Source organism: Temnothorax nylanderi, unplaced genomic scaffold, assembly GCF_030848795.1.
Source record: "Temnothorax nylanderi isolate EJ_2023f unplaced genomic scaffold, tnyl_v1.0 TNYL_tig0187_pilon, whole genome shotgun sequence".
Lineage (NCBI taxonomy): Eukaryota > Metazoa > Arthropoda > Insecta > Hymenoptera > Formicidae > Temnothorax > Temnothorax nylanderi.
The window spans coordinates 316327-343571 of NW_027249249.1; the positions used below are offsets into that span (position 1 = coordinate 316327).

The 27245-nt window shown below is 38.7% G+C and overlaps 2 protein-coding genes across 5 annotated transcripts in view; one reads left to right on the top strand and one right to left on the bottom strand.

Annotated features, from left to right (window-relative positions):
• Window positions 1-26292, top strand: part of LOC139778552 (cytochrome P450 6l1-like) — a 73232-nt gene extending 46940 nt beyond the window's left edge. For both annotated transcript variants that reach the window (XM_071716528.1, XM_071716527.1), the window contains one exon: window positions 22531-26292. In XM_071716528.1, the coding sequence (XP_071572629.1) occupies window positions 22531-22674 (144 nt within the window). In that variant the 3' untranslated portion in view covers window positions 22675-26292. The remainder of the gene's footprint in view (window positions 1-22530) is intronic.
• On the bottom strand, window positions 9704-17484 carry LOC139778550 (uncharacterized). 3 transcript variants are annotated; one of them, XM_071716524.1, is made up of 4 exons: window positions 15007-15333; window positions 14796-14924; window positions 14574-14713; window positions 9704-14486 (listed from the first exon to the last, which is right to left on the bottom strand). In XM_071716524.1, the coding sequence occupies exon 4, from the start codon at window positions 11836-11838 to the stop codon at window positions 10489-10491; it is 1350 nt and encodes a 449-aa protein (XP_071572625.1). In that variant the 5' UTR covers window positions 11839-14486; window positions 14574-14713; window positions 14796-14924; window positions 15007-15333; the 3' UTR covers window positions 9704-10488. The 3 variants fall into 3 exon arrangements, with proteins under 3 accessions (XP_071572625.1, XP_071572626.1, XP_071572624.1); XM_071716525.1 differs by lacking the exon at window positions 15007-15333 and adding an exon at window positions 15340-17484 and having other exon boundaries at window positions 9704-14713; XM_071716523.1 differs by having other exon boundaries at window positions 9704-14713.
• Window positions 26293-27245: the final 953 nt, after the last annotated feature.

A 27245-nucleotide genomic window follows, 5' to 3' on the forward strand; every position in this document is an offset into this window, starting at 1 on the left:
GTTGCACACGTCCGAGACAGATGTCAGGACATCTGTCCTGTGGACAGATTCAACGGTCATGCTGAGTTGGATTTAGGGTCTCCCCGGTTGTTGGAAAACTTACGCTGGCAATCGAGTTACCTAGGTACAAAGAACACTGCCTAGTGCACGATGGCACCAAGTAAGGGACAACAAGAATCCCGCCGATTGTACTTCCCAAGAGCTCACACCTGGTGGCCTACTCGAACACAATCACTGATGGTATGGTCCTTCATGGATGGCATCGGCAGCAGATCCGTGAACACAATGAAACCTTTCTTCCAGTTTCTGGACCAACTACCTGAGACGAGATCCACCTTCTACGTCACCAAAGTGGAGTCTGACGAGCAGACAGCAGAGTTTACACGGCTCTCGTTACTACACCGAATATTGAGAATCGTAGTCTGGGCTCTCCGATGGTTAAAGACGCGGCACTACCGGTAACCATTCTCGATCGACGAGATTTGAGAAGCACAAAAGCGGTGGTTCCGCGTCAGCCAGAGATAGGCATACATTCCGGAGGTAAGATTGTTGTAGGAGGGCAAGGTCAACTGCATCCGCGGACAACTCAACAAACTGACACCATTTCTGGACTCGAATGGCATCATGCGAGTTGGCTGGCTAAAGCACTCTCTTCTGGGCTTTGACGAGCGGCATCCAACCATACTGCCTCCGCAGTCCTACTTTACCACACTGTGCGTAAACGCATACCATCGTCGAACGCTCTACAGTTGACGTTGGAACCGCTAAGACAGTAGTTCTGGGTCTCATGCGGCAGGCTAATGATGACGCAACGCATCCGCGAATGCGTCACATGTGCGCGATGGCGGGGGGTATCCTCTCAGTTATTAATGGATGACCTATCACAAAAGAATCACTTTGGGCGGCCCTTTTTCGGTGTGGACTACGCCAGACCTGTCGCACTGCGCATGACTCCCGTGACTCCCATGACAAAGAAACCGCATGGGGTTTGCGGTATTTGTTTGCTTGGCCACAAGAGCTGTCTACCTGGAGGCTGTTTCGGACTACACCGCAGACGCATTCGTGGCAACATTCTGCAAGTTCGTGTCCCACCGAGGCTTGCAGAACAATGCGCAGCGACTGCGGTACAAACTTTATCGGAGCTTATGCACCGCTCCGGAACGTGTTCCGAGTCGCCAGCGCAAAGACACGAAACATCGTGGACAAGGTCGCCCAAGAGGGAGTTGAGTGACGATTCAATCCCCCGACATCACAACACTTTGGCGACATTTGAGAGACAGCCGGTAAATTAATGAAGCTCAACTTTTGGTATGTCATTGGCGAGGCAGCACATATAGCTATGTTCCTTGACAAGGTAGAGGCATGCTTCAACTACAGGCCACTGCAAGTGATTGCGGACGATCTGGAGGACTTGGAGGCACTCACACCAGGACATTTCTTTATTGGAGCTCTGTTGAAGGCACTGTCCGAACCATTGTCGAGCAACGTACCCACTAACCGCCTGAACCGCTGGAGGCTCTTCCAACAGATGCGCGACTATCTCTGATCACACGAATATCTGCAGAGGCTACAACCAAGGGCAAAGTGGTAGAAGAACAGCCCCGACATTCAAGAGGGCCAACTATGCCTCATGCGGAACGAGGTGATCCCGTCAAGCCGATGGCTACTTGCTCGCGTGGTTAAGATGCACCCCAATGAAGATGACTGCATCCAGGTAATCATCATCAAGACTGCCTCAACTGATATGATATGACCGAATAGTCGTAAAATTGGTGCCGCTATCGACCGTCGAGCACCAAAGCTTCCGAAAGATCGCACTAATAACACTATATAAATTCTCGATTATGATATTAAAAAGAACCACGTGTCGCCGCGAAGCCGCAAGAAGTTAGGCCAGTAAACTTATACTATAACTGTATATTATACTGGAATGTGAACTCTTATCCCTTACGGAAAGAAACTACAGCGGATTACAGAAAATTATATTACAGGAACTACATAAAAGTATTACACAAAATTACAGACTGAAGTATTGTAATATACTGTAATATTTTCGTACTATACGCTCGGATTACAGGAAAATATTACAGGATTACAGGACTACAAGATTATAGTCCTCTTAATACTAGAGGACACTGATTTCCGATATTCACCCGGCATAAAAAAAATTATTTTTTTCTTAGTTTTATTACTTTTTTATAACTAAATTTGTTTCTTAAGATGCAGTCTATGATTATAAATATTTTCTTGTATTTGAAAAACACACTTATCTTGGTGGGATTCGAACTCGGGACCTCGGGACCTCTGGATCGTGAGCCAACTGCCTTACGTGGTAGACTACTTTTTAATTTGATGTAAGTGTTATATATAGTCTACATGTGTCATAACCAGCACAAATATATAATTTTTCAAAAATCATCTTAAGAAACAAATTCAGTTTAAAAAGAGTAATAAAATTTTAAATTGGATATATGATATAATATTTCTTAAAGTCGGGTGAATGTCAGAAACCAGTGCCGGCTCATTATGAAATTACTTATAAAATATGAAATTAAAAAATAATAAAATGTGGTTAAAAAGTGATACATTAAATCTAATAAATTTCAAACAATATTTATAGAAATAATTTATATATATACAGCTGCATTGAAGTAAAAGTATACTATATATGGAGGTGGAGGGGTAAAAACCACAGTGGTGTAACTCAAATTTTTAAAAATATTTTCTCGTGTGCATAGATCCAATCTGTACAATATATAAATTGCATCTATGCACACGAGAAAATATTTTTAAAAATTTGACTTACACCACTGTGGTTTTTACCCCTCCATATATGATAAGACTCGCTATTTCAAATTTTATGGATTACTGGTAGCATTACGTTTAATACACATGTGTAGTAGTGTATTACACATTTTGTAGATTACATGTGTAGTCTACTACACAAGTCACTTACCACACGTGTAGTATATTACACATATAATGGATTACACGTGTAGTCTACTACACAAGTCACTTACCACACGTGTAGTATATTACATATATAGTGGATTACACGTGTAGTGGATTTCACCCTTCATGATTAGACGTGTATTCCATATTACAGGGATTTTACGCACTAAGTAATTACAGCGTGTAATAACTACAGATTATTGTGTTCCTTTCTGTGATAACTACAGGTGGTCCTGTAGTAACTACACAAGTGTAATATTTACTGGCTGTAGTTTCTTTCCGTAAGGGATGCTAGCGGCCGGACTACAAGAAGAAAAAGACTGATAGCTTTGCGGCCATTTCTGTCTCTGTTTAGCGAGCTTTTGATTGGTCAATTTAATTGTTGTCAAAAAGTACAGCAACAGAAAAGGACGGGTTGGCCACAATTCTCTTTCTTATTCGTACAGTTTTTTTCTTAAACTCTAGACTTCTTACTCTAGACTTCTAGAGTAGAGTTCATTCCAGTATGGTATATATAGTTCACTGCGTTAGGATATATAACATGTGAAGCAAGCATTAATCATGCATGGCGCAGTCGCAATCGATCGATTGAACACGTCGTCAGCGCTTGATGAGGCGGGCGGTATGCTCGAAATCATGACTTACACATGTCTCAGATTGTTAATATTAAGAAGATACTATTTAAATTTGACGATGTATCGTTCAATTGGCAACATCACCTTCCATTGTCTCTACCATGTTAATTGTCAATATACACGCTTTCTTTAACGAATAAGACAAAGGAAGGTGACAATAAGAAACAAGCGTTTTGACAAACATCTCTAGCATTAAAATAGCTGTTGCGTTCTAATAACCGTTTAGATCTAGAAGAATGTTATAGTCATGAACAAAACGTCACAGAAATTTCTCGAAAGCAGAGGGGTACAAATAGCGCATCCCTCAGCGTCCAGTCGTTCGCTTATCGATCACGTAACCGATTCGCAGAGCCTGATCGAGATATAAGTGTACTGGAGTGTGCACTAGCTTGGCTGGCGCGAGCCGAGAAAGAGATAAATCATTGGGCTTGCTGTCTTTGTTATAAAACTTGTTTGACAAAGACAACTAGTTGACTCTCAGTAATATACACATGCGTCTTGTACAATATAGAGAAAGATAAAGATCCCAATTTAACTGTCTATCTCCCAATTTAACATGGCAGTGCACACTCCAGTGTACTTATATCTCAGTGCGCATAGCATCCTAGAAAACATTATGACGTCTCAAAGACGTCTGAAAAAATGTTATATATTTTATGATATTTTATAAAACTATCAAAGATGTCATTATGACGTCTTTAAGACGTCTTATGTCCTCAATTTATGTTTTTGAAACATCTCAGAGACGTTTTACTTTGGACCACTTTTAGATATATTGTAAAATAAAAATTAATAATAGGAAAATGCGTTAACAAGAAGAAAAATATAAAAAAGAGCTAACGTTGCTTATAATAATTATAATATCAATCTAAAAGGATGCCACTTTATTATAAGAGTAAACTCCACATATAACTGATATAATTAAATTGTGCCAAACCGTGATTTATATATCTTATAGTTCTTATATACTTATATACCGTTTATCATATTTTACGTACGAGAAACGGCATCCCGTCGGATGCCATCTAACGGCCATGTTATGTACAAATTGTCACGTTATATGTATTTTAGTCGATAATGTAAATATTTGTGTGTTCCAAAAAAAGTCTCATAAAAGACAAAAGACTTTTAGACGTCTTTCTAACAAAGTCTTAAAGACGTCTTTCTAAGATGTCATAAAAACGTCACTCTAATAAAGTCTTTATTAAGACTTTTATTTTTCAGACAATTATTTTTCTAAGATGTCTTATAGACTTTTTTTGGTAATGTCTTAAAGACGTCTTTTTTAAGACGTCATTAAGATATGCGTGTTGTCAGAGACGATATATTGAGATTTGCAACTCTTCGCGCGCTTCGTCATGACCATGGAAATCTGTCGAATTCAGCATTGAAAGCAGCGTTGATCTAAGAGTAAAATACATTGTAGACACCTTGCATCTACTTTTCAATCTTGAGTCGCTCGTATTCGGGTCTCAACTCGCAGTAGATTTGTCAATATTTTTAGGTATCTCACAACATTCGCACTTCGTCTATATTAGGTACTTTCCATCAGTTAACGACACAAGTTGACACAAGCGTCACTCTGTCTTTGTTGCTCACTAGATGTTGAAAAGAGACAGAATGACGCTTGTGTCGACTGGAGTCGCTAAATGAAAAGCACACATTATTAGTTGTAGTTATATATGTCTTATGTTATATTATATAAAATTAATACATTACTTATAAGTACGCTCTTCAATAAGAACTATTGAAAACCGGTGATTTTAGTCTAAATGGACGTATTTTAACGCCTATTTATCCTATAACTCCAATTAATCCTATTTTCACCATCAACGCTCCTATGCCACCTACATATATAAATATTTGTATATGTTAAAAAATATTATTTCCTTACATTTGTGTGTGTAAAATAACAATTGAATATTTCGTAATCTTTAGTATCAACATTTCTATAGCACAATTTTTCTAAAATAAATTGTTTATTTTTTGGTTACTGTAGATAGGTACTTATTTGATGGTAATATATGTTATATAAAAGAGTTATAAGCTAAACTATAGCTTAACGTGAAAGGATCGAAAAACTTTACACTCAGCGATGGATAGAATTTTTAAACACAGAATTTAGTTTAAAAGGAGGCAACGTGTCGAGACGGCGGTGATGATACTGTGTACTCAAAGTACGATGAAAACGGAAACTGCTTCAGACTGGAAGTGTCTCGAAGTAGGTAGAGTCGCGGTTTTTATAGGAAATTAAAGAGGCGGGTTTAATCTTTAGGATGATTTGATTGGTGGAGTTTTCTTCCGATTGTGGCTTAGATTTCGGTTTTCCGCTTATCTCTTGGCGAATTATCGAAAAATCCTTGCGTATGAAGCAATTCCTAATTAGTGATTATCCATTGGCGAGTTTGGAGAGCTTCTGGTAGCAGTAATCGTTGAAGGTCTCACTCTTTCGCCACTCACGTGCTTCGAATTGTCTTCTAAGTTCCAATTTTCCGGGCCGTTGGTCGATCATGGATGCCCTAGCCGTTAATAGTTCCTCTGTGCTCATCTCGAAATGTCCCACTTTCGAGTGATACCAGCTGAAAGCTTTTCCTTTTAATTTAGAACCAATCAAAATCCTGGTGGCTTTGTCATCCAACTCGTATGTATTTTTTAACAACAACAACTAAAAATTTGATTTGTTATAAATAAAGGAATAACCTGTTACGTGCGAACAAAATTCAATTCAATCAATCTTAAAATAGCCAAGAATGCAATTGATATTGATTAATTATCCGATTTCTGATGGGGAGACGATTCTCAGGCCGCGGCTCACAGGGCATAAAATTACATCTAGTGATAAGACCTTTCTCCTTCTCCAAGACATAAAGACAAAAGAAGTGGTGAGAAGCTCGCGCGGGGGGGTTTTTGCCACTTGAATATAAATAAGCGCGAAAAATCATCGATAGTCAGTTGTTAGTTGTCAGTAGTAGTTGTTGTTGGGAATCAGTAGTTGTTATTGAGTTGTCAGTGCTCAAAATTCAACAGTCTTTAAAAATTCTGACTTAAGACAGATCTTAACTGCAATTTGAATTATATCAATCTTAAGCAAAGGTTGTAAGAAAATTCTCCTTGAATAAAGGTGATTTAAATTCTATTTCTTAAACTGATTTACTCTAAAAACCTTTAATTCCACAACCCTTAACTGTCGCTGCCAAATTGCGTGGCAACAGAAATTTTCTGATTCTTGTCGCTGCCAAATTGCGTGGCAACAGAAATTTCCTGATTTTTGTCGCTGCCAAATAGCGTGGCAACAGGAGTTTTCCTTTAATCTACTTTCATGCCTAGAAAAGGGGGCAAAAGGTCCCAAATAAAAAAGATTAAATTTCAGATTAAACAAACCATTCAATTTAATCAAGATCCTTTTCCATTATTTCTCAAATTAAAGGAAATTCAAGATAATAAAATTCGCACTCCATATAAATTAATCCCTTTGGATTTAAAAATAGATTTTCCAAATTTTGATTTAATAAACAAATCTGACCCTCGTTATAAAACATATAAAATTCGTTTTCTTTTCGGACTGGATTAATCGCACAATCTGGTCCAAATCCCGGGTAAATTACTTGAATGTTTTGACCCAAAAACGGACGAACTAACTAACTTTTGACAGAACGTGACATAAATTTTTGGTGACAGCGGTGGGATACTAAAGGTTGTGTGAAAAGGAACAAAGTAAATGGTGATAAAAGAAAATTAAACTAAGATGAATCGTACGCTACGTACTCCACCTTCCGAAACGGAAACAGCAACGGGTACTGGGACAAGAGAGTTGGACATCGATGAGTTACGAAGGACCTTGGCTCACCAACAGCAAGTAATTCAACAGTTACAACAATCACAAAGTTCACGACCACTGAATTCAGGAATGGCGGTCATAAATAAAGGAACACTAGGTAATTATTTGCACTTTTCAATCAGAGATGCATTAGAAGCAGTACCAAATTTTGATGGAGGAAACATTCCTTTTGTATATTTTGTCGAGGGTTGTGAGGAGGCACTCAGCATGATCACGCCAACACAAGAAATAAACTTAGTTCGTGCAGTGCGTAATAAATTAAAAGGGGACGCACATAGATCAATTCTCGGGAAAACTTTCAATAAAATGCAAGAATTAGTAGAATTTTTGAGAACTAAATACGGGCCTAGGGAGACAGTTTATGAAGCTCAGGGACGATTAGCTTATTTATATCAGAAAAAGGACGAAAAAGTAGTCACGTATGCAAATCGTATCCGGGAATTAGGGAAACGAATACTTGATGCACAAAGAAGGGAATCAGGACAGATAAGTCCAGAATTTCGAAATTCAATTGAAAATCACCTAAAAACAAGCTTCTTACGTGGTTTAAATAACGAAATTATAATATCAAAAGAAGGAACGTTTGAAGAGGTTGAGAGTCGCGCAATCGATGCTGAAAGGGAATTAGAGACAATTAAAATGATAAGGAGCGTTGTGCTTGCTGAGAATACACCCGGTGAAAAGCGAGCATCAACACGACGTATAGAAGCTGAAATCGTAACCTGTCAATTTTGTCATAAGAAAGGCCATACAGCAGATCAGTGCTGGCAAATCAATAAATTTCAGGGAAATAGTAAGAACGGAAATCAAAATACATCTAGCTATCCGCAGAACAATATTAATAATAATAATAATAATAATAATAAACAACCAATAACTTCAGGTATACAGCAAAACACAAATAATCAAAATTTAAATTCAACAATAATATGCAGATATTGTAAAAAATCCGGGCATACATTAGAAGAATGTCGCAGGCGTATATATAATAATAATCTCCGTCAGAATTCACCAAATCAGGGAAACGAACAGATTCCCAAAAATTTATGTCACGTTCTGTCAAAAGTTAGTTAGTTCGTCCGTTTTTGGGTCAAAACATTCAAGTAATTTACCCGGGATTTGGACCAGGTTGTGCGATTAATCCAGTCCGAAAAGAAAACGAATTTTATATGTTTTATAACGAGGGTCAGATTTGTTTATTAAATCAAAATTTGGAAAATCTATTTTTAAATCCAAAGGGATTAATTTATATGGAGTGCGAATTTTATTATCTTGAATTTCCTTTAATTTGAGAAATAATGGAAAAGGATCTTGATTAAATTGAATGGTTTGTTTAATCTGAAATTTAATCTTTTTAATTTGGGACCTTTTGCCCCCTTTTCTAGGCATGAAAGTAGATTAAAGGAAAACTCCTGTTGCCACGCTATTTGGCAGCGACAAGAATCAGGAAATTTCTGTTGCCACGCAATTTGGCAGCGACAGTTAAGGGTTGTAGAATTAAAGGTTTTTAGAGTAAATCAGTTTAAGAAATAGAATTTAAATCACCTTTATTCAAGGAGAATTTTCTTACAACCTTTGCTTAAGATTGATATGATTCAAATTGCAGTTAAGATCTGTCTTAAGTCAGAATTTTTAAAGACAGTTGAATTTTGAGCACTGACAACTCAATAACAACTACTGATTCCCAACAACAACTACTACTGACAACTAACAACTGACTATCGATGATTTTTCGCGCTTATTTATATTCAAGTGGCAAGAACCCCCCCGCGCGAGCTTCTCACCACTTCTTTTGTCTTTATGTCTTGGAGGAGGAGGAAGGTCTTATCACTAGATGTAATTTTATGCCCTGTGAGCCGCGGCCTGAGAATCGTCTCCCCATCAGACATCGGATAATTAATCAATATCAATTGCATTCTTGGCTATTTTAAGATTGATTGAATTGAATTTTGTTCGCACGTAACACCTTCCCCCTTAAGTCATACGTGGTACGTTTGTTACCGCGTATGAATTATTAAAAAGAAAAATTTAATAAAAAATTATTAAAAAGAAAAATTGAATCGAAAATTATACATTATTTATTTTAGGTAATGGTTTTCATGCAAAATAAATTATAAAAAGGTAATATAAGTATAATAAATGTATTAGTGTATATATATATATATATAGAGTAAAATAATGCGTATAATAATAATAATATATAATTGTTAGTACAATCGAAAAATAACGCGTATAATAATAATATGTAATAGAATTATATAATTGTTAGTAGAATCGATATTTCACTTTTTTTTTTTTTTTTAATATCTCTTAACCACCTCTATTTCTAAATTTATTCGCAACGCTCGTGCCCTCTCGTACATTTGCTTGTGTACAAGGAACTCTTCAATACAATCACGGCACTGCCGGGCCGGTCTCAGGCCCAAAATCACCTCCTTGCAGATGGAGCAGCAGAATCTAGTCGATTGTGGGAGCTCGAAACGTTGTGAGCTAAGGGAATGGTACCCCCATTTAATTTCATACTCATTGACCTCGGGAATTGCCTCGTTCTCCTCAAGTGATGGCAGTTGATCTAGATAACAGCCTAGGCACATTTTTGTTCTTGGCTAGGAAGAGTTGACCAGTATCATTCCATCCTCCCCTTCCGGGTCGCGAAGGCACGCGCCGTTCATGATAGTCTCATATGTATCTTCGTGCTTCTCGGGCAGTACCCCGTCGATTGGCCCATAGAACTCATTTCTTTCTTCCTCACTCCTTTTATCAGGTGTCGGCGGTCTCATTTTGATACTATATATATATATATATATATATATATATATTTATGTTAATTTTTAAACCGGGTGTAAGTATATATTTAACATAATGTTATTTAGTATAAATACCTTGATTTCTTTTACTGATTTATAAAGGATTTATCGTTAGCCTTCTTCAACGGTGTCTGAATTCGGACTGACTTACATTTACGAGCTGTCTCTCGGGCAGCCTTCTTATCGTAAACCGAAACCTTACTTAAATGATATCTATTGTTGATTTCTTAAAGAATTTAGGGTTCCTCTTTCTTCATTATAATCGCGGATATAGGTTTTGAATTTCATTGTGGATAACTGTTTTATTTTTAATATCTTTAATTTCAATCTCAGGAGCAGAGCAAATATTATTACTTGTGTGTTGTTGTGAATGTAATGTATTTGTTTCCGAGTTTTCATTTTCTGTTATTACTTGTGTTAATGTTTCTTGTGTTAATGTTGCTTGTGTCTTTGTTGTTTCTGATGAGAAGGATGTTTGATTTTTCTCTTTTCGTGTTGTTCCTCTTGCTAGATGTAACAGCAAATTTGTCACTGAGTCCCACTCCAATAGCGCTCCAATTAAATATATTGACCATCCATAAATGGTATGGAGTGCATAGCCATGTATGATGGTATCCACTATTAATTTAGTTGTTCTTATGCAGAAATATAGTCCAATTACTCCCGCACTTGCATTGCCGATGGATAAAAACGTTCCCCAAATTTTCTTCCAAGTGTTTTCCGTTATTTTTTCCAATGAATTTTCATCCAGAAGGTGAGAGAGAGATATTCCTTGTGTTAGTACTGGTTCTCCTTTTACGCCACGCGCCATTGTGTTTAAAATTCCGTTTCTTTCCGCTGGGAACATTATTTGATCCCTTAAATTTTCAAGTTCATTATTAGTATAAATGCCGCTTGCTGCCAAAGGTCCAGGATCATTATATTGCCACGTAGGTTTGTTGTTCGGTTTCATAATCGCTGGTGATTTGCTGTATTCCAGAATTGGTGTTATTCGATACCATCCATCATTTAAAAGATACATTGTTGGAATTATACGACTGCATGTAGTCTGTGTTCCTGTTTTAAACAAGATGTGAGTCCTTGGCGCTAAGAAATATGTTTCATTTCCTTTAGATACCGGTAATTGTTGATAACATTCTTGCGTTTGTTGATACTTAACGTCCACCGGAGTGCATTTAATTATATGTACGACTTCTCCTGAGATCACTGCCATATATCCGGGTCCTTTCATAATTTGATATGCAAAATCATCTGGCGCATGGATTGCTAGGCTCAGTGCATTCTTCATTACTTGTCGTTCCAAATTGCAGCGTTGTGTTAATACATCTGTGTATAAACGGTTCATCTGTGTGCGTATATGTTTTTCTACATAAATGAATTTTGAGTTTACATAAGCAAAAATATCTAAATTTTCTACTGATATACGGCGCTTATGCGCAAAAGATTCTCCTTTTTTAATTTCTAAAATTACAAGTTTTGGATGCTCTGTTTTAATTAACGTATATCCGCAAAGAAGCTCTTCCCCCATTTGTGTTAACGCAAAAGTAACATCTTTAGTTGACAAGGAATAAATTATTTGCAAATTTTTATCTACATCACTAACCATCTTATTTGCTTTTCCTTCATATAATACATCATAATGATTGAATTTACAATAATCGTTGGGTATTGTTTCCCAGAAAGTATATTTTCCTTCAATATCTATACAATTTCCATCTGAATATTGACAGGTTGTTCCTGTTTTTAAATGTATCTGATTTGTTTCTATATTGGTTACTGCTTGATGAGGATTTAGACTAATGGTTATTATTCCTTGCACAACTACATTTTGCCATGTCCCATAGGGATCTGAATATTGTGTTCCAAAACATTGTCCGTCTGTTGTTACTGATCCTGCAAAAGTGATTGGTCTCGACGTTAAAAATTTATGTCACGTTCTGTCAAAAGTTAGTTAGTTCGTCCGTTTTTGGGTCAAAACATTCAAGTAATTTACCCGGGATTTGGACCAGGTTGTGCGATTAATCCAGTCCGAAAAGAAAACGAATTTTATATGTTTTACTAGGTGCGCAACTAAGTTTCCGGGTTTCACACATAGATGGCACCAATAACACATGTACTCGACTTACATGTCTGAAGTTGTCTGAAGTTATAGCTTGGACATCTGTTAACAATAACCAGTCGTTATATAAACACATATCGCAACGCAAAAATATTTTTTCTAACAACGGAGATGTCGAGTTTTGTGCCAAATAAACAGCATTAGCGGGAAGCTTTGCTTTTCTGCTTTAACTTGAAAAAAAAATGCAGCTGAAGCACGTCGTTTGCTTGAGGAGGCCTACGGCAAACATGCACCATCGAAAACTACCTGTGAAGATTGGTTTAAACGCTTCAGAAGTGGCGATTTCGACACTGAGGACAAGGAGCGCTCCGGAAGACCAAAAACAATTGAGGACGCCGATCTGCAAGCGTTATTGGATGAAGATGATACGCAAACACAAGATCAACTTGCGGAGGCATTAAACATGACTCACCAAGGTATTTCCAAACGTTTACATGCCATGGGAAAAATTAAAAAGGAAGGAAAATGGGTGCCGCATGAGTTGACTGAGAGACAGATGGAAAATCGAAGAGCCACTTCCGAAATTTTGCTTTTGCGGCATGAAAGAAAGAGTTTTCTTCATCGAATTGTTACTGGCGGTGAGAAGTGGATATATTTAGAGAATCCCAAACGCAAAAAATCGTGGCTTTCACCTGGTGAAGAATCAACATCGACGGCACGGCCAAATCGTTTTGGAAAGAAGACAATGCTCTGCGTTTGGTGGGACCAGAAAGGAATCGTGTACTATGAGCTGCTGAAACCGGGCGAAACTGTAAATGGGCATCGCTACCGACAACAACTGATCAATTTAAACCATACATTGCTCGAAAAACGGCCAGAATAGGACACGAGACACGAACGAGTGATATTGCAGCACGACAACGCTCCGTGCCATCGCAGTTCCATCGTCCAGGACACCATCAAAACGCTGAAATGGGATCTGCTACCGCACCCGCCGTATTCGCCAGACCTGGCGCCTTCCGATTATCACTTGTTCCGGTCGATGGCGCATGGCTTGGCTGGGCTACACTTGACCAATTTCGAAGAAGTGCAAAATTGGTTGGATGAATGGTTTCGGTCCAAAGACGCGTCGTTTTATTGTCGCGGTATTCATGTATTGCCAGAGAGATGGCAAAAATGTATAGCTAGCGAGGGACGATACTTTGAATAAACCATTTTTTGTATTTCTCTTGAAATTTTCCATTTTTTATTGATCAAAAAAACCCGGAAACTTAGTTGCGCACCTAGTAAAGGTTCTTATTGCCTAATATGAAACTTTTTTTACGAGAATAATACCTATCCGAAATAATACTTAATATTTTGCTAACGCATATAACACTAAAATTAAAGATTTTTGGTTTTTTTGCATTACGCTAAACCATATTAAATAAGTTTTCTATGCAAAACTGGACCAACACGGGCAGTGTGTCACTACGGCAGAATTGCATTGATAATACTGGCACAGTAAGGCAATGACCTTAGGATTCTCTCTAAATAACTAAGAGTAGTTATTAACATATTTATCTGGAAAACTATATAATCATTTACGTCGCGTAAGTAATTATTATTTTGTTTATCCTTTACTAGAGATGGGTGATACAGTCTGAAAGTATCGTATCGATACGCATCATGAATGAAAATATCGTCCATCTCTATCCTATACCATCAATCATTTCCACTTAATTCCTATACACGGAAAACTAATATTGCAGACCAACATTAAAAAAATAAAACTTTTAAGAAAGGAAACATGTTGCTACAGCATCTCGACAATATTGCAAAGAAGACCAACATTTAAAAAATAAAACTTTTAAGAAAGAAAACATGTTGCTACAGCATCTCGACAATATTGCAAAGAAGACCAACATTTAAAAAATGAAACTTTTAAGAAAGAAAACATATTGCTACAGCATCTCGACAATATTGCAAAGAAGACCAACATTTAAAAAATAAAACTTTTAAGAAAGAAAACATGTTGCTACTAAACTGATCTGACTCTTACGCAAAAAGATAAATATTCATATTAATTACTGCATCGTTTACAATCTAACGTACGTTTTCCAAAGGCACGTTTTCCAAAGGCACGTTTTCTTTTTCTTGTTCTTTGTTTCTCGTCATACGTTCCTTGGCATGGGCTAACCATATTTTAATCGGAGCTGAAAAATATAATAACAACAGTGACATATTAATTTGTGCCGATTCTCGCTCGAGTCACTACTTACGAATTATGATAATAAACTTACCAATATTTTCCGTTCTTTACGAATGTAGAAGTGAACAAAAGGCAAAAGCGAGAGGCTGACGCAACGTTTGAGCAACGTTTTAGGACGACACACGAGATACGTCCGTGTAAGATAAACGGAGGAAACACCGGTCGTCGAGTCTGAAAAATATAATAACAGTGACATTAATTTGTGCCGATTCTCGCTCGATTCACTATTTACGAATTATGATAATGAACTTACCAATATTTTCCGTTCTTTACGAATGTAGAAGTGAACGAAAGGCAAAAGCGAGAGGCTGACGCAACGTTTCAGCACGACACACGAGATACGTCCGTGTAAGATAAACGGAGGAAACACCGGTCGTCGAGTCTGAAAAATATAATAACAGTGACATTAATTTGTGCCGATTCTTGCTCGATTCACTATTTACGAATTATGATAATAAACTTACCAATATTTTCCGTTCTTTATGAATGTAGAAGTGAACGAAAGGCAAAAGCGAGAGGCTGACGCAACGTTTGAGCAACGTTTTAGGACGACACACGAGACACGTATCCGTATACGTGCTGTCGTGCGTTGCTGTCGAACGGAGACAGCCGTTTCTCGCACTCGCGGATCGTTTCCTCGCTCGCGTGCACATACGCGAATAATGACCGAATTCATAAAGACGGGGCCAAAGAAGCCGCGGAAGGTCTATGTCGACGAGACCGTTGCGCACACGGACAGCCGTTTCTCGCACTCGCGGATCGTTTCCTCGTTCGCGTGCACATACGCGAATAATGACCGAATTAATAAAGACGGGGCCAAAGAAGCCGCGGAAGGTCTATGTCGACGAGACCGTCGCGCACATGAACAGCCGTTTCTCGCACTCGCGGATCGTTTCCTCGTTCGCGTGCACATACGCGAATAATGACCGAATTAATAAAGACGGGGCCAAAGAAGCCGCGGAAGGTCTATGTCGACGAGACCGTCGCGCACATGAACAGCCGTTTCTCGCACTCGCGGATCGTTTCCTCGTTCGCGTGCACATCGTGGTGGTCGCTGTTCGGGCAGTCACCACTCGCACCTGCTGGTCTTCGCCTGGGTGAATCTCTGTGATTCTTGCTAATCGGTTCGGTGGTGTCAGCTCGTTGCGAATCAGGCAGAGGTCACCGACTTTCACAGCTTCTTGCGAAGTTTTCCATTTTGATCGAGCATGCAGGGTTTGTAGATATTCCGTAGACCACCTCCCCCAGAAGTGATCTTGCATCTGCTGCAGGTGTTGCCATCGGTTGATGTTGCTCGTTGTTGTAAGCGTGGGTTCAGGGACGGCCTTGAGTGCCGCTTCGATCAGGAAATGACCGGGCGTTAGTGCCGTCAGGTCCTCAGGATCGTCGCTTATTGCTTGGAGTGGTCGCGAGTTGAGACATGCTTCAATTTGCGCGAGGAGCGTTGAATCAGCTCCTCAAACGTCAGCGTTGAATCGCCGATGACTCGGCGGAGGTGATGTTTGACGGATTTTACCGCGGCTTCCCATAATCCGTCCATGTGGGGGGCCGCAGGAGGGTTGAATTTCCATTCAATGCCTTCGCTTGTGAGGCGGTTCCCAGCGCGAATCTTCGAGGGTGGCGGCTTGCAGGAAGGACCGCAGGTCCTTATCCGCTCCCACAAAATTGGTGCCGCGATCGCTGTAGATCGCGGCACAGAGTCCTCGCCTCGCGGTGAAGCGTCTGAGCGCTGCAAGGAAGGCCTCAGTGGTGAGGTCGGAGACCACCTCCGTACATTATAGGCACACGAAAAGGGCGATAAAGCCCTTGTAGGCCTTGTGGCCTCGGCCCTTTGTCGTGCGCAGCATTATCGGGCCGCGTAGTCCACGCCGGTGTGTGCGAATGTCCTCGACATCGTGACCCTCGGAGATGGAAGGCTTCCCATTTCCCATCAGTGGAAAGGGGGGTGCCACCCGCCATCGCACACATGGAATACGTCGATGGATGCATTGTCGCACAAGTGCTTGTCCTCTTCACTGAGAAAAATGTCCAGCAACGTTAATCGGAAAAAAGCGTTTAACTACTCTTTCCGATCTATTTCGAACGGATTTGGAGTTGTCCGATGAAGTAATACATGCCTTTATCCAATGAAATGTAATTTCCGATAATATGTGAATGGAAAATGAGTCGCCGTTTATTTGGTCGTTCAAATTTCATCGGATTAATATCGGACATTGATTTCATCGGAAAAAATCGAACTATTTTATCCGACCAAGTTTAAAATCCTATGAAATTGAGTGATATTCGATGAAAAGTTATCCGATGATGTCAGTGAGCTGAATATTTTATCCGATTACAACGCGGGCTGTACGATAGAAAGCGCGCGGCGCAGGCGGCAACGCGGCGAGAGGGTTCGGCTCGCGCCCGCTACGCGGCGCATCCTCCGGTATCCTCTCGCGTAATTAAGATTCAACATCGACCCCTATATCTAGGGCAGCTCGGCAGGGTTTTTTCAGCGTTCTCAAGTTCGCTCGTGGCGGACAGCTGACCGCCACAACCTATAACAACTTACGTTTTTCTCTGTCTATATTCGGGATAAGATGTAATCGGATAAGATATACTCGGATTATCCATCGAAAAATTAACAAACGGATTTTTTGGATCGGATGTTTTTCAATCGAAATTTTTGGATGTTCTTTAATCGGAATTCTGAAATCGAATGTCTTTGGTCGGATATAATTTCGAACTGATCGGCTTTCTTTTCCGATCGAAAAGATTGGTAATATCCGTCTGTTAATTTTTGTAGGGATTATCCGATTATTTCGATCGGAAAAAGCCTGGATTTTTTTCTCAGTGTTGGAATCCAGTACCTCTGGCGAATCGTTGCCAGGGTGAGTTGCACGCCCCCATGCAACGTCTTCTTGGTGAAGGCCTCGCTGAGAAGAGTCGAAAGTAGATGCGTGTTCACGGACTTTCCCGTGGGCAATCTTGCCGATTTGTTGCACGCCACTCGAATTTTTGCTGCTTTGCTTATCCTTTTCCACGCCTCGTGAAGCGGGAGATAGCGTGTGCATACAGCGTGATTATTTGAAGGCACTCGGGACATGTGCCCGAGCTCTTCGTACTCCTTCATGACGTTAGAGTACTCTTCTTGCAAGTCTGGGTTATCTTTGTCCCGACACTTGACGTTATGCGAGGCCCGAGAAGCAATGTCTCTGGACCCTGAAAGATCGGGAGGAGTCGCCTTTGGAGGGAGTCGGATCATGTCCCGCCCGCCGTGACGCATGTGTGTGCGGGGGAGCAGGTCCTCGCACTTCAGCTCTTCCTTAGTCAGTGGCGGCGGAGGATGCTCAGGTTTCTTCTGCTCCAAGATTTTTTGAGCGAGCACCGGGAGCTTCTCGTCAATGGAGCCTTGAAGAGACGTTACGGCGGTGTCCTGCTCGGCAAGCCCAGCCAAGCCGGAAACGAGTCAGCCCAGCGCCGTTTTCTGCGCCATTGGAGTCCCCGGGCCCCCTTTTCGTAACCCATCCTCGACAATGGAGGCGTATATGTCAGCGCCTAGTAGTAGGTCGTGTTGATACAGCTACGTACATTAAGCTTCCGATTAAGCTTTGAAACTTTTTGTTGTTAGGTAATAGGATGTCATCTTCAAAACTCTCATATCCAACGCTGAGTGGTATGTTTGATCCTCTTGCGTCATGTAGCTAGAGCTTTTTTTTCAGTTGTCCTTGTTTGTCCTTATTTGTCAATGCTTCTTTGATTGTTTTCGGTTCACTATGGTCGTTATTGTTATGATATTCGCGTATTCGTTTAATCTTGACGGAGGAACGTCTTTGTTTTTTTGCGTCGATACCCTAGGTTGATGCGTTCAATTTCTTTGAAATACTAGGTGCTTTTTTGAACAAAATATATTGAAATGGTAAAATAATAGTAGTGTGTTAAAACAGGTGTATAATACAGTTATATTAATAATAACAATACATTAGAATATATTGGTATAATAAGATAGTAGTACGTCGAAAATATATAAAATGAGATTTCAATAATGTTATGCTGAGGTAAATAAAGTAGTAATATGATAATAATATAGAAAATCGTCGAGAATAGGTTTATAAAGAATGGCAATAACAAAACATTGAATGAGTAATAATAATGTGTTTTTTTTTGCAATTCTTTGGTAATATAATAAAATTTGGCGCTCACAGCAGCACAAAGTAAAAAAAAAAAGATGGTGACTTACTTTAGAGATCTGCGCTAAGACCGAGATTATGGATTTACAATATTCCGCGGTTATGAACTGATGTCTGTCAGGCTGAGTGATGGTTGTGAGACCGTGCACGGAGAGAAAAATCAAATTATTTTTACGTGATAATTTTTTCACCTTAAATTTCTATCTATTTCTCATGTTATTATCCTGTGAATTGAAGTATTTTTAACGTGTTTGACAGCTATCTTATACTAAGTACGCTTGTCCTAGGATTATTACTCGAAATAAATCTTTATTTAATAACAACGCCACTATAAAAACAGCAGACGCTCTGCCTCTTTAAATTTACATGCGACCCACCGGATTTTACCGTGTCGCTCATGTAAAGTCTCAGCCGCCTAGCACCATGGATCCCTAGATATATGTATACGTATATACGTATTTTTACTAAACGCCCACCGAAAAATGTCGTGGGTCAATAGTAACTGTAAGACAGCTGAATGACACGCATTGATCAGGTGGCGACGCTAGTAACTAAAACTTGGTAATCGTATGATAATACATATATCTATAAAGCTTTTCTAATAAAAACAGTATCCACCTTCTAAAAGCATGAATTTTGTAGGATAAGAAGTTGAATTTATTGTAAATATAACATGAGAAAAGTATAAGGTATTTATAATACAGGTTCACATAGTATTACGACTTGATTTTTCTCTCCGTGTGCGATTTAAAATTTTTCAGATTAAAACATTTGAACTGCTTGATAGAAAAATTACTATTGCCCGCTCTGATTAATCCTTCGCGGTTAAATAGGCGTTCGGATAGCGGACGGCCCTTGTCGCCGCGAAATTTGTGAGAGTAGGCCTAGGTGTCGGCATGGGTCCAATAATTAAGGTATCTGTGTTTTGAGTTGTTTAAAAAGATTTCGGAGGGATATTTATCCGTTCGTCACGACCAGGTACGCGGTATTTTTTCAGGTATTTTCACACTCTGTTGTGTGCTTAAACTTAGATTATTGTCGCTTATTGATTTGTTGTTTTCACGTGAAAGAAGAGAAGACAGATTGGGGGGGGGGGGATGGTGAAGGGGGAGAGCCGAGGATAGCGTGGCCGGAACGCGGAGACCGTTTATGATTTAAAAATTTGGCAAGAAGCTGTCGTTCCACACTATACGGGCCCGCCTGTTCCGCTGAATCCTTGCCCGTATTTTGAAAGCCAATGGCTTGCGGCACGGTATTTTCGGGCTCACTAAAATTGTTCGAATTCTTTAGCTTTGAATTGGGGAAGTTTAAAGATAAACTATATATATATATATATGCACGAGATTATCATTCACCAAGACTAACGGTACTGCCCTTTCAATACACTTGGGAATAGTACCTTCTATTTTGACTTACAGCGATACTGAGTCGAAATTTGGACAGCTCTAACACTCAGGGAACTCATTTATACAACGTTGTGGCAATGGAATATTTTTATCTCCTTTTTTCCCCTACAATCTTAGTTAGCCATGTCTCAATGATATTCACCGAGGGCCCAACTTCAATAACAAACTAGACATAATTTTTTCTCCAAATTATAATGTGATAGAGCAATTTGATAAACGGAATCGTATTCAGCGTTAAAAAAATACGGGAAATGATTTATCTCGTTCTTGCGCATTTTCTTGTTAGAGTTTTATTTTTAATTTAAAACTTTATAAACCACAGAGTACAATAGAAAAGAGTAAACGAATATTTACTGGGTTTATTTTTAAAAGTAAATAAAAAACTACTGTATGCAAGCATAATTGAGCGATACTTTTCAGCAATAATTTAGAGCAACATCATTATTAATAATATTTCCAAAGCTATACATGCATAAAGTAAAGAAAAAAATGTATTACATTTGACAAGTTTATTTGACAAATTTATTACTTTTAAACTTCACAGAAAAACTTGCATTACACAGTTTGTATTCTTTAATTAAGTATACATTTCTTCTAATTACAATATAATAAGAGAGAACAGAATAATATTATTCATATATTTTATTTTAACAGTAATCTCTTTAGTCATATATACGTGTTTATGAAACAATTAATATTATTTATTGTAAAATATGTTAAAAATTTTGTACATATTATTTATGTACAATTCTACAGATGTCGGTTTGCATAAAGTTTTACATTAAAAACTTTTTTTTAGTTTTGTATAAAATCGAGAAGTGTAAACTTGTATCCATTATTTATGAAATACTTGAAAAAGTAAGATTTCACAAAAAAAAACATAAAGTACCTAAAATATCTATTTTTTTTATAAAGACAATCTCTTATAAAAACAGACCTACTTTCTGTAATACTGACTAACAATAAGTAATGCCTAAATAGAATATTATAATGTAAAGTAATAATATCTATTTTTTGTGATCTTGTTTTCAAATGTCAGATCGATTAAGAAATGCGATGCAAAAATATTCATAGACATTTCGTCATGTTATACATCTATTTAATCTATCGTTAATGCATGTAACCGCATTTGTGTCTCTTTATTATTACTTACATAAATTATACTTAAGTATCATCATTACCAAATATCCCTAAGAATAAAGCGCTAATAATATTAGTAGATAAAGCAATATATGCGTAACATACTTATGCATATATATATAATTCTGATATATATATATATATATTTCTTAAAGAAATAACTATTCAAAATCTATGGTTTCGTAAAACTATGGTTAAGGTTTGATACATGGTTGTTAACTAACTATAGGTTTATACATTCGTAAATTATTTCTAAGCTAGGAGATAAGATTCGGGGCGAGAATTCTTCGAGTATTTCGATAGACTTTTTGTAGGAGAAAAGGTACAGGTGAGAGAAAATTTGAGGAACTTAATACTTGCTGGCCTTTAGCGTTTTCTCTTCTTGACGGAGTTTCAAGATCTCGTGGCTCTGCAGATCGGTGGTGGTTTTCATCGGCATGGTGATTTCGTGTTGAGACTTAACGCGCACAGAATTTGGTTATAATAACGATAAAGTTGACGGCGCGGGTCGAGACCAGAAGTGATTGTATTATGAATCCCGTTGGACGCGAACTCCACTGTTTAGAATTTCGGAATGAATCGGTGTCCCGCTGTCGCGGTTTATATATGATTTTTAGGGATGGGTTATCAAGGAATATGTCTGAACCTTTTGGTGGGTGACCTGTTTTTCGATGATGACTCTTGTTAGTCATCGATTGAAAAACATGTTTTTCTCACGGATCGAGACGCTAGATTTCGAAATTTCTATTGTCTCGTCCTTATCTGTTATTGTCTGGCGTCAAGTGTTTTTCATGAATTTTCCTTGGGAATGTATATGACGGCCTGACCGGCTATTGACCGGCGGCGCAGGTTTCACAATTAATATACGTATTTGTTTGATTTGATGTCGGAAAGAATGGTGATTCATTATCATCAGTAACCTGCCCGCCGATCTACAAATATTATTCGGTTCTCGTCATCCCAAAAATAATTCTGTAAGAAAAACATCTTACGAAAGGGTTTTATGAAAGAAGGAAATCGCGAAGTCCACAGGACGTAACACTTTCATAGAATCGATTTTAATTCCGTAACAGCATAAGGCAATTATGTCATTCGTATACCTATCGAAGACATCTTTTATATTTACGTTACGTTTATCCGCTGGTAATGCTGATATAAAATTAGTATAGTCCACAGGATGTTCCGACATCCAAGTAAACATAATTCTCATTTTATTGGATGTAAAGGAGGAACTCAGCAAATGTCTTACATCTTGCCACTTCTTTTTTTGCAGAGAAAACAGAGTCTGTGTGATTATATCGTCATTAAAATCAGCAAAAACAGGACGGTCGTGAAAAGCATCGAAATTCTTGACAAGAACAGATTTAATGAGTTCCGGATCGCGGATCAGGAAAATCGGTCTCGTTGTAGCGTATAATCCAATGTACTTTGCGTCTCGATTGAAATTTTACATCCTTCGGATAAAATCAACGAATGATATTTGGCGAATTATAACTGATGCCATTGCCCTTGCGATTGGGACAGGTGGTACGTGGATAATACCTTGTCTTCTGAAGGAGTTAACATTTCTGAAGAGATAATGAGTGACGAGAGCACCAATTATGATCGCCAACACAATTGATAAGTATTTCATGACAAATGTCACTTAAGAACTTTTATTTTAAGAGAATTTCGAGATACTTGTTGAAGATTCGCGATTATCCGAAGCAAGATTATCTATATAGATATATAGATGTGTGAAGGTTCTAATAATGTGAATACATTATGGTCGTTGTGTATTGGTACGGGTGTGATTTTTATAATTTCGTATATCGGGTAGGCTACTATTGGAAACGCGAGGATAGTATATACGTTTGAATTGTCGTAGTACGCGCTTACGTCTACGTATTTTTGGATAGTGTTACAGTTTTCTGTCTGAATTTTAAATGGGAAGTTTAATCCTCTGGTTAAGTGTGAGGTTGCTTCTTTTAATTTTACAATTATGTTCTCTATTGGAAGTACGCGTGTAAGTAAAATGTTAATTTTTGCATATGTTAAGTAGTCTGTAATATCGTTTATGTCTGTCGTGAGGTCAACTAGGATAGCGGTTATCAATAGTATTTGTTCATCTATTTCCTCTCGGTGTATGAATTGGTCTTGCAGTTTTCTTGTAACGTTAGCCAGTAAATTTTCGTTATATAAAAGCGTTTGTCCTAATTTTTTTATGTGACCTAGTGTGGAGCTGATGATCTTTAGCTGGTTCTTCGCTGCGTGCTGTAGCGTTTGTTGCTGATTATTCAGTATTTGTATTTGTTCGTTTTTTTTATCATATATGTCGGTAGTATTTGGTAATGGGAACGAGTCTCCTATTGTAAGGTCGTTGAGTTTTCGAAAATCTATAACAATGCGTAATTTTATTTCTCTTGAAACGTCAGGTTTTTTATTTAGTTTTTCTTTATGCTTCTCGGGTAGGCGGACGTTCGTCGGCGCGCTATCAGCTCGCGTCGTGATCTTATGTTTCACCACCGTGGTGCGTGTTAGCTTATCGTTTTCCAAATGAAATACATCGCAAAAATCGTCGCATCTCTGCTCTAAGGCCTTTCTTTCTTTATTATTTAAAATTTTCATGCGTTTTTTACGTAATTTCTCGCGTCGTTTTTGAATTGATTTGCGCTCTTCAGTCGCGGGTAATATGAGTACGTCAACCGTGTCATTCACCGGCACCTCTTCTAGAGTTACATGCGGTGTGAGCATCTCTACTGTCTTCTCGATGATGTTTAATTTGCTTATCAGACAAGTGGAATCTATGGGTTTTATCAGGCAACTTTCGATAAAGATTCCAGAAATAGGTTTTACACGTTTTACAATACCTATTCTATTTCGATCTGCAGCTATCGTTTGTATGATTGTTTTACTGCGGGGGGGGGGGGGGTTGAATTAGCTTCTTATACGGTTGGAGCTTAAGATTTACTCCGCCGATTCTCAATACGTTTTTCCCATGGAGACAGTCAGCTCTGTGTTTTTTGATGAAATCGATTCCTAGTATTCCTTCATAGTCCATCGGGAAGTCGTCGTTTACCACGTATTGTGTGGCGTATGACTTGTTTTCCCAATTTTATTGTGGCTTTTATTTTTCCAAGGGTGTACAGTTGGTGTCCTGTTATCCCTGTCAGTGCGAGTTTCTTTTCACGCATTTGTGTATTGCCTTTCAAATTTCCTATTTTGATAAAGGTTAGTGCTGCTCCGGAATCGAGCAAAAATTTCATTTTTTCCGTTTTGGTTTCTTGCCTCGGGAGTGTTACAAGATCGAGATTATAATTTTTACTAGTCTTGCTCGTCATTTGAGTAACTTGATACTCGCTCACGGCTCGCGCCTTATGCTTTTTCGGTCTCTCTTCCTCTTCACTGCTACTGCTGCTATACGATATTTCATCGTCCTTGTCTGACGTATGCTTAAACGCTTTCGCTGTTGTATATACCTGTGGTTTTTTATTTCCATCAGTTTTAGATTGGCGTGTTCTTTCCTTTTCGGGTCGGCCGTTTAGCTGCCAACAATCTTCCCGTTTATGCCCTACCTTTTTGCAATAATTGCAATACCTTTCGACGGTATTTATTCCGCTGGGCTTCTCTCGGGAGAGAATATCTGTTTGCGTATCGGCTCGTACGGCATTCTTGTCCAATATGGCCTAGCTTTCCGGCCTTTCCGCATTTATGGCATTCAACTCCAACGCTTCGAGCTTGTCGGGTTTGCCCCTGACCGTTTTTGTTTCGGTCGGTATTATATGTCGAGCGCTGAGAAGGTCCTTTCAATTTCTCCTCTGACGTGGCGCCCAAAATTGCTGCTGTGAGATTAGTGTAATTTCGTGATCGCACGATAGTTTGAATGTCATCTCGGAGTCCTAGCTGGAAATTTTCTAGCGCTAGCTCCTGTATCGTATCTAATATCGCTTTTCTTTGTTCTGATGAATGTTCACGGCCTTCGATCATTGATCGATATAGTTCCATTGATAATTTGTCTACACGGAGTCCGTATTCTCTCGCGCTTTCACCTGGGTTTTGCCGGAGCATATTAAATTCTCTCTGAATGTGCGTGGTGCTTCGCTTTGCTAAATAGCACATTTCTATTTCCTGCTTCAATTAAGCGAAAGAGTGTATGTCTCGCGTTTGGAAATCGTACATTGCCTTTCCCGTTAATTTCGTGCAAAGTATAGCCTTTAACAACGATTTTTCCTCAGCGGGATTAATTTCGTTCATCGCATAGGTACTTGCGTTTAAGAATTTTTGTACTTGACTGCGCGAAGTTCCGTCGATTTTCGGAATCATATCGCGAGCTTCCTTTAATTTAATGTAAGTATTTACGGGATCGTGCTGGTTTCTGACGTCTTCCAACGTCCGTCCGTAAGTTATGTCGAAGGGGCCGTTACTAAAGGCGCGGCGGACTCTGTTGTCGTCACGCTCGAAATTCGCGGTCTCTAATCTCTGCAAGCGATTTTGTATTGCGCGCATCTCGTCTAATAGTTCGCCGAGAATGGATCCTTGCATGCCCAGACACTCTCGCTCCGGCTCCGGATTCGCGGGCGTCCGGTGGGCTCCCGTCCTCAGACGGTTTATCTCCGCGTCCACCTGTTCTGGCGTTACAGGCGGATCGTGTACGCCTTCGTGGGATGTACTAGCGCGCGCTGCTCTCTTCCGCTGGTTCATTCTTTCGCCCTTGGGCGTATAATTTTCTTCGCTTGGATCGAACACGTCGCTGTCGTACGACGTCAGCGAAAATTCTCCTCTCTCGGAGTGATCGGCCGATATACTGGAACGTGCGTCACTTATTGTGGGGTCCAGTCGTAGTACGTCACTGTCGTTTTCGCTATACGCTAGCTGCGTACCGCAGGGGGGCGACGAAAGCGCTATCTGGGCGGCACAATTGTGCACTTTTTGGGTCTTTTCTCAATAACACACTAATAGTAGAAGATATTAAGATGTTAAATAATATTATTCAAAATGGTTATTATTCAATGTGGATTTCAAGCAATAAAATCTGATGAATTTCGATCGAAAAGTATTTCAAAGGTAGCCGACTTGTAAAGAGTCGTCATGTATTCAAAGTATCTGAAAATATTGATCCTGAATATAGGCTGGGCGAAGGATCTGTCATTCGCGAAACTAGTGTAAATGAACCACCTTATCGAATTAAAATAGAGGTAGATATATATATAGTTAGAATTCCAATATTATTTTTTATTAAATTGCATAAATATAAATAGCAATACTAATAATCTTAAGTATAGATCTTAACTTTTTCTTTTATTCATATAGCTGAATGAAGATCGGTCCATCAGAAGTTCTTTCTGTAATTGTAAAGCGGGAAAGGGAAAATGCAAACACATTGCAGCAGTTTGCATTTTTATAAATACGGAAAATACTTCATCAAAAACTGACGAACCATTAGCATGGAATAAACCTTCTAACCAACAATCAGACAAATACTCTAAAGGAGTAAAAATCCAACAGATGTTTCCGTACAAATTCTCAATATCTGACTTTGGTGAACGATTTGAAGTAGATGCTGTCACAAACATATCTGCAACACATTTAAAAATAGAGTCTAGTTGGGTAAAAATGCTACAAATTGAAAATAATTGCATTTTAGAGCGTGAAAGAGTAACTATAGAAAAAAAAATAGCTTGTGAAGCTCTTTCTCAAGTTATTGAATTTTTACACGAGTACCAAAATTTCGGACAAGTCTATCATAGCTATAATATAATAAAATGTGATATAAATAATAATGTTAAAATTAAATTAAATAAGTTGTCATGCCCTCTGAATCTTAAGACTGAATTTGACCAAGTTAAAGTAGACTTAACGAAATGCAAAGAAATTTGTACAAAGTCTATATCTCAATCTATGTCAGCTATTTGGTTTATTGAAAGAAAACGTAGAATCACGTCTAGTAAGAGAGCCCATCAAATAAAAACCAGGCAAACAAATTTTGAGAGCTTAGCAAAACAATTTAAA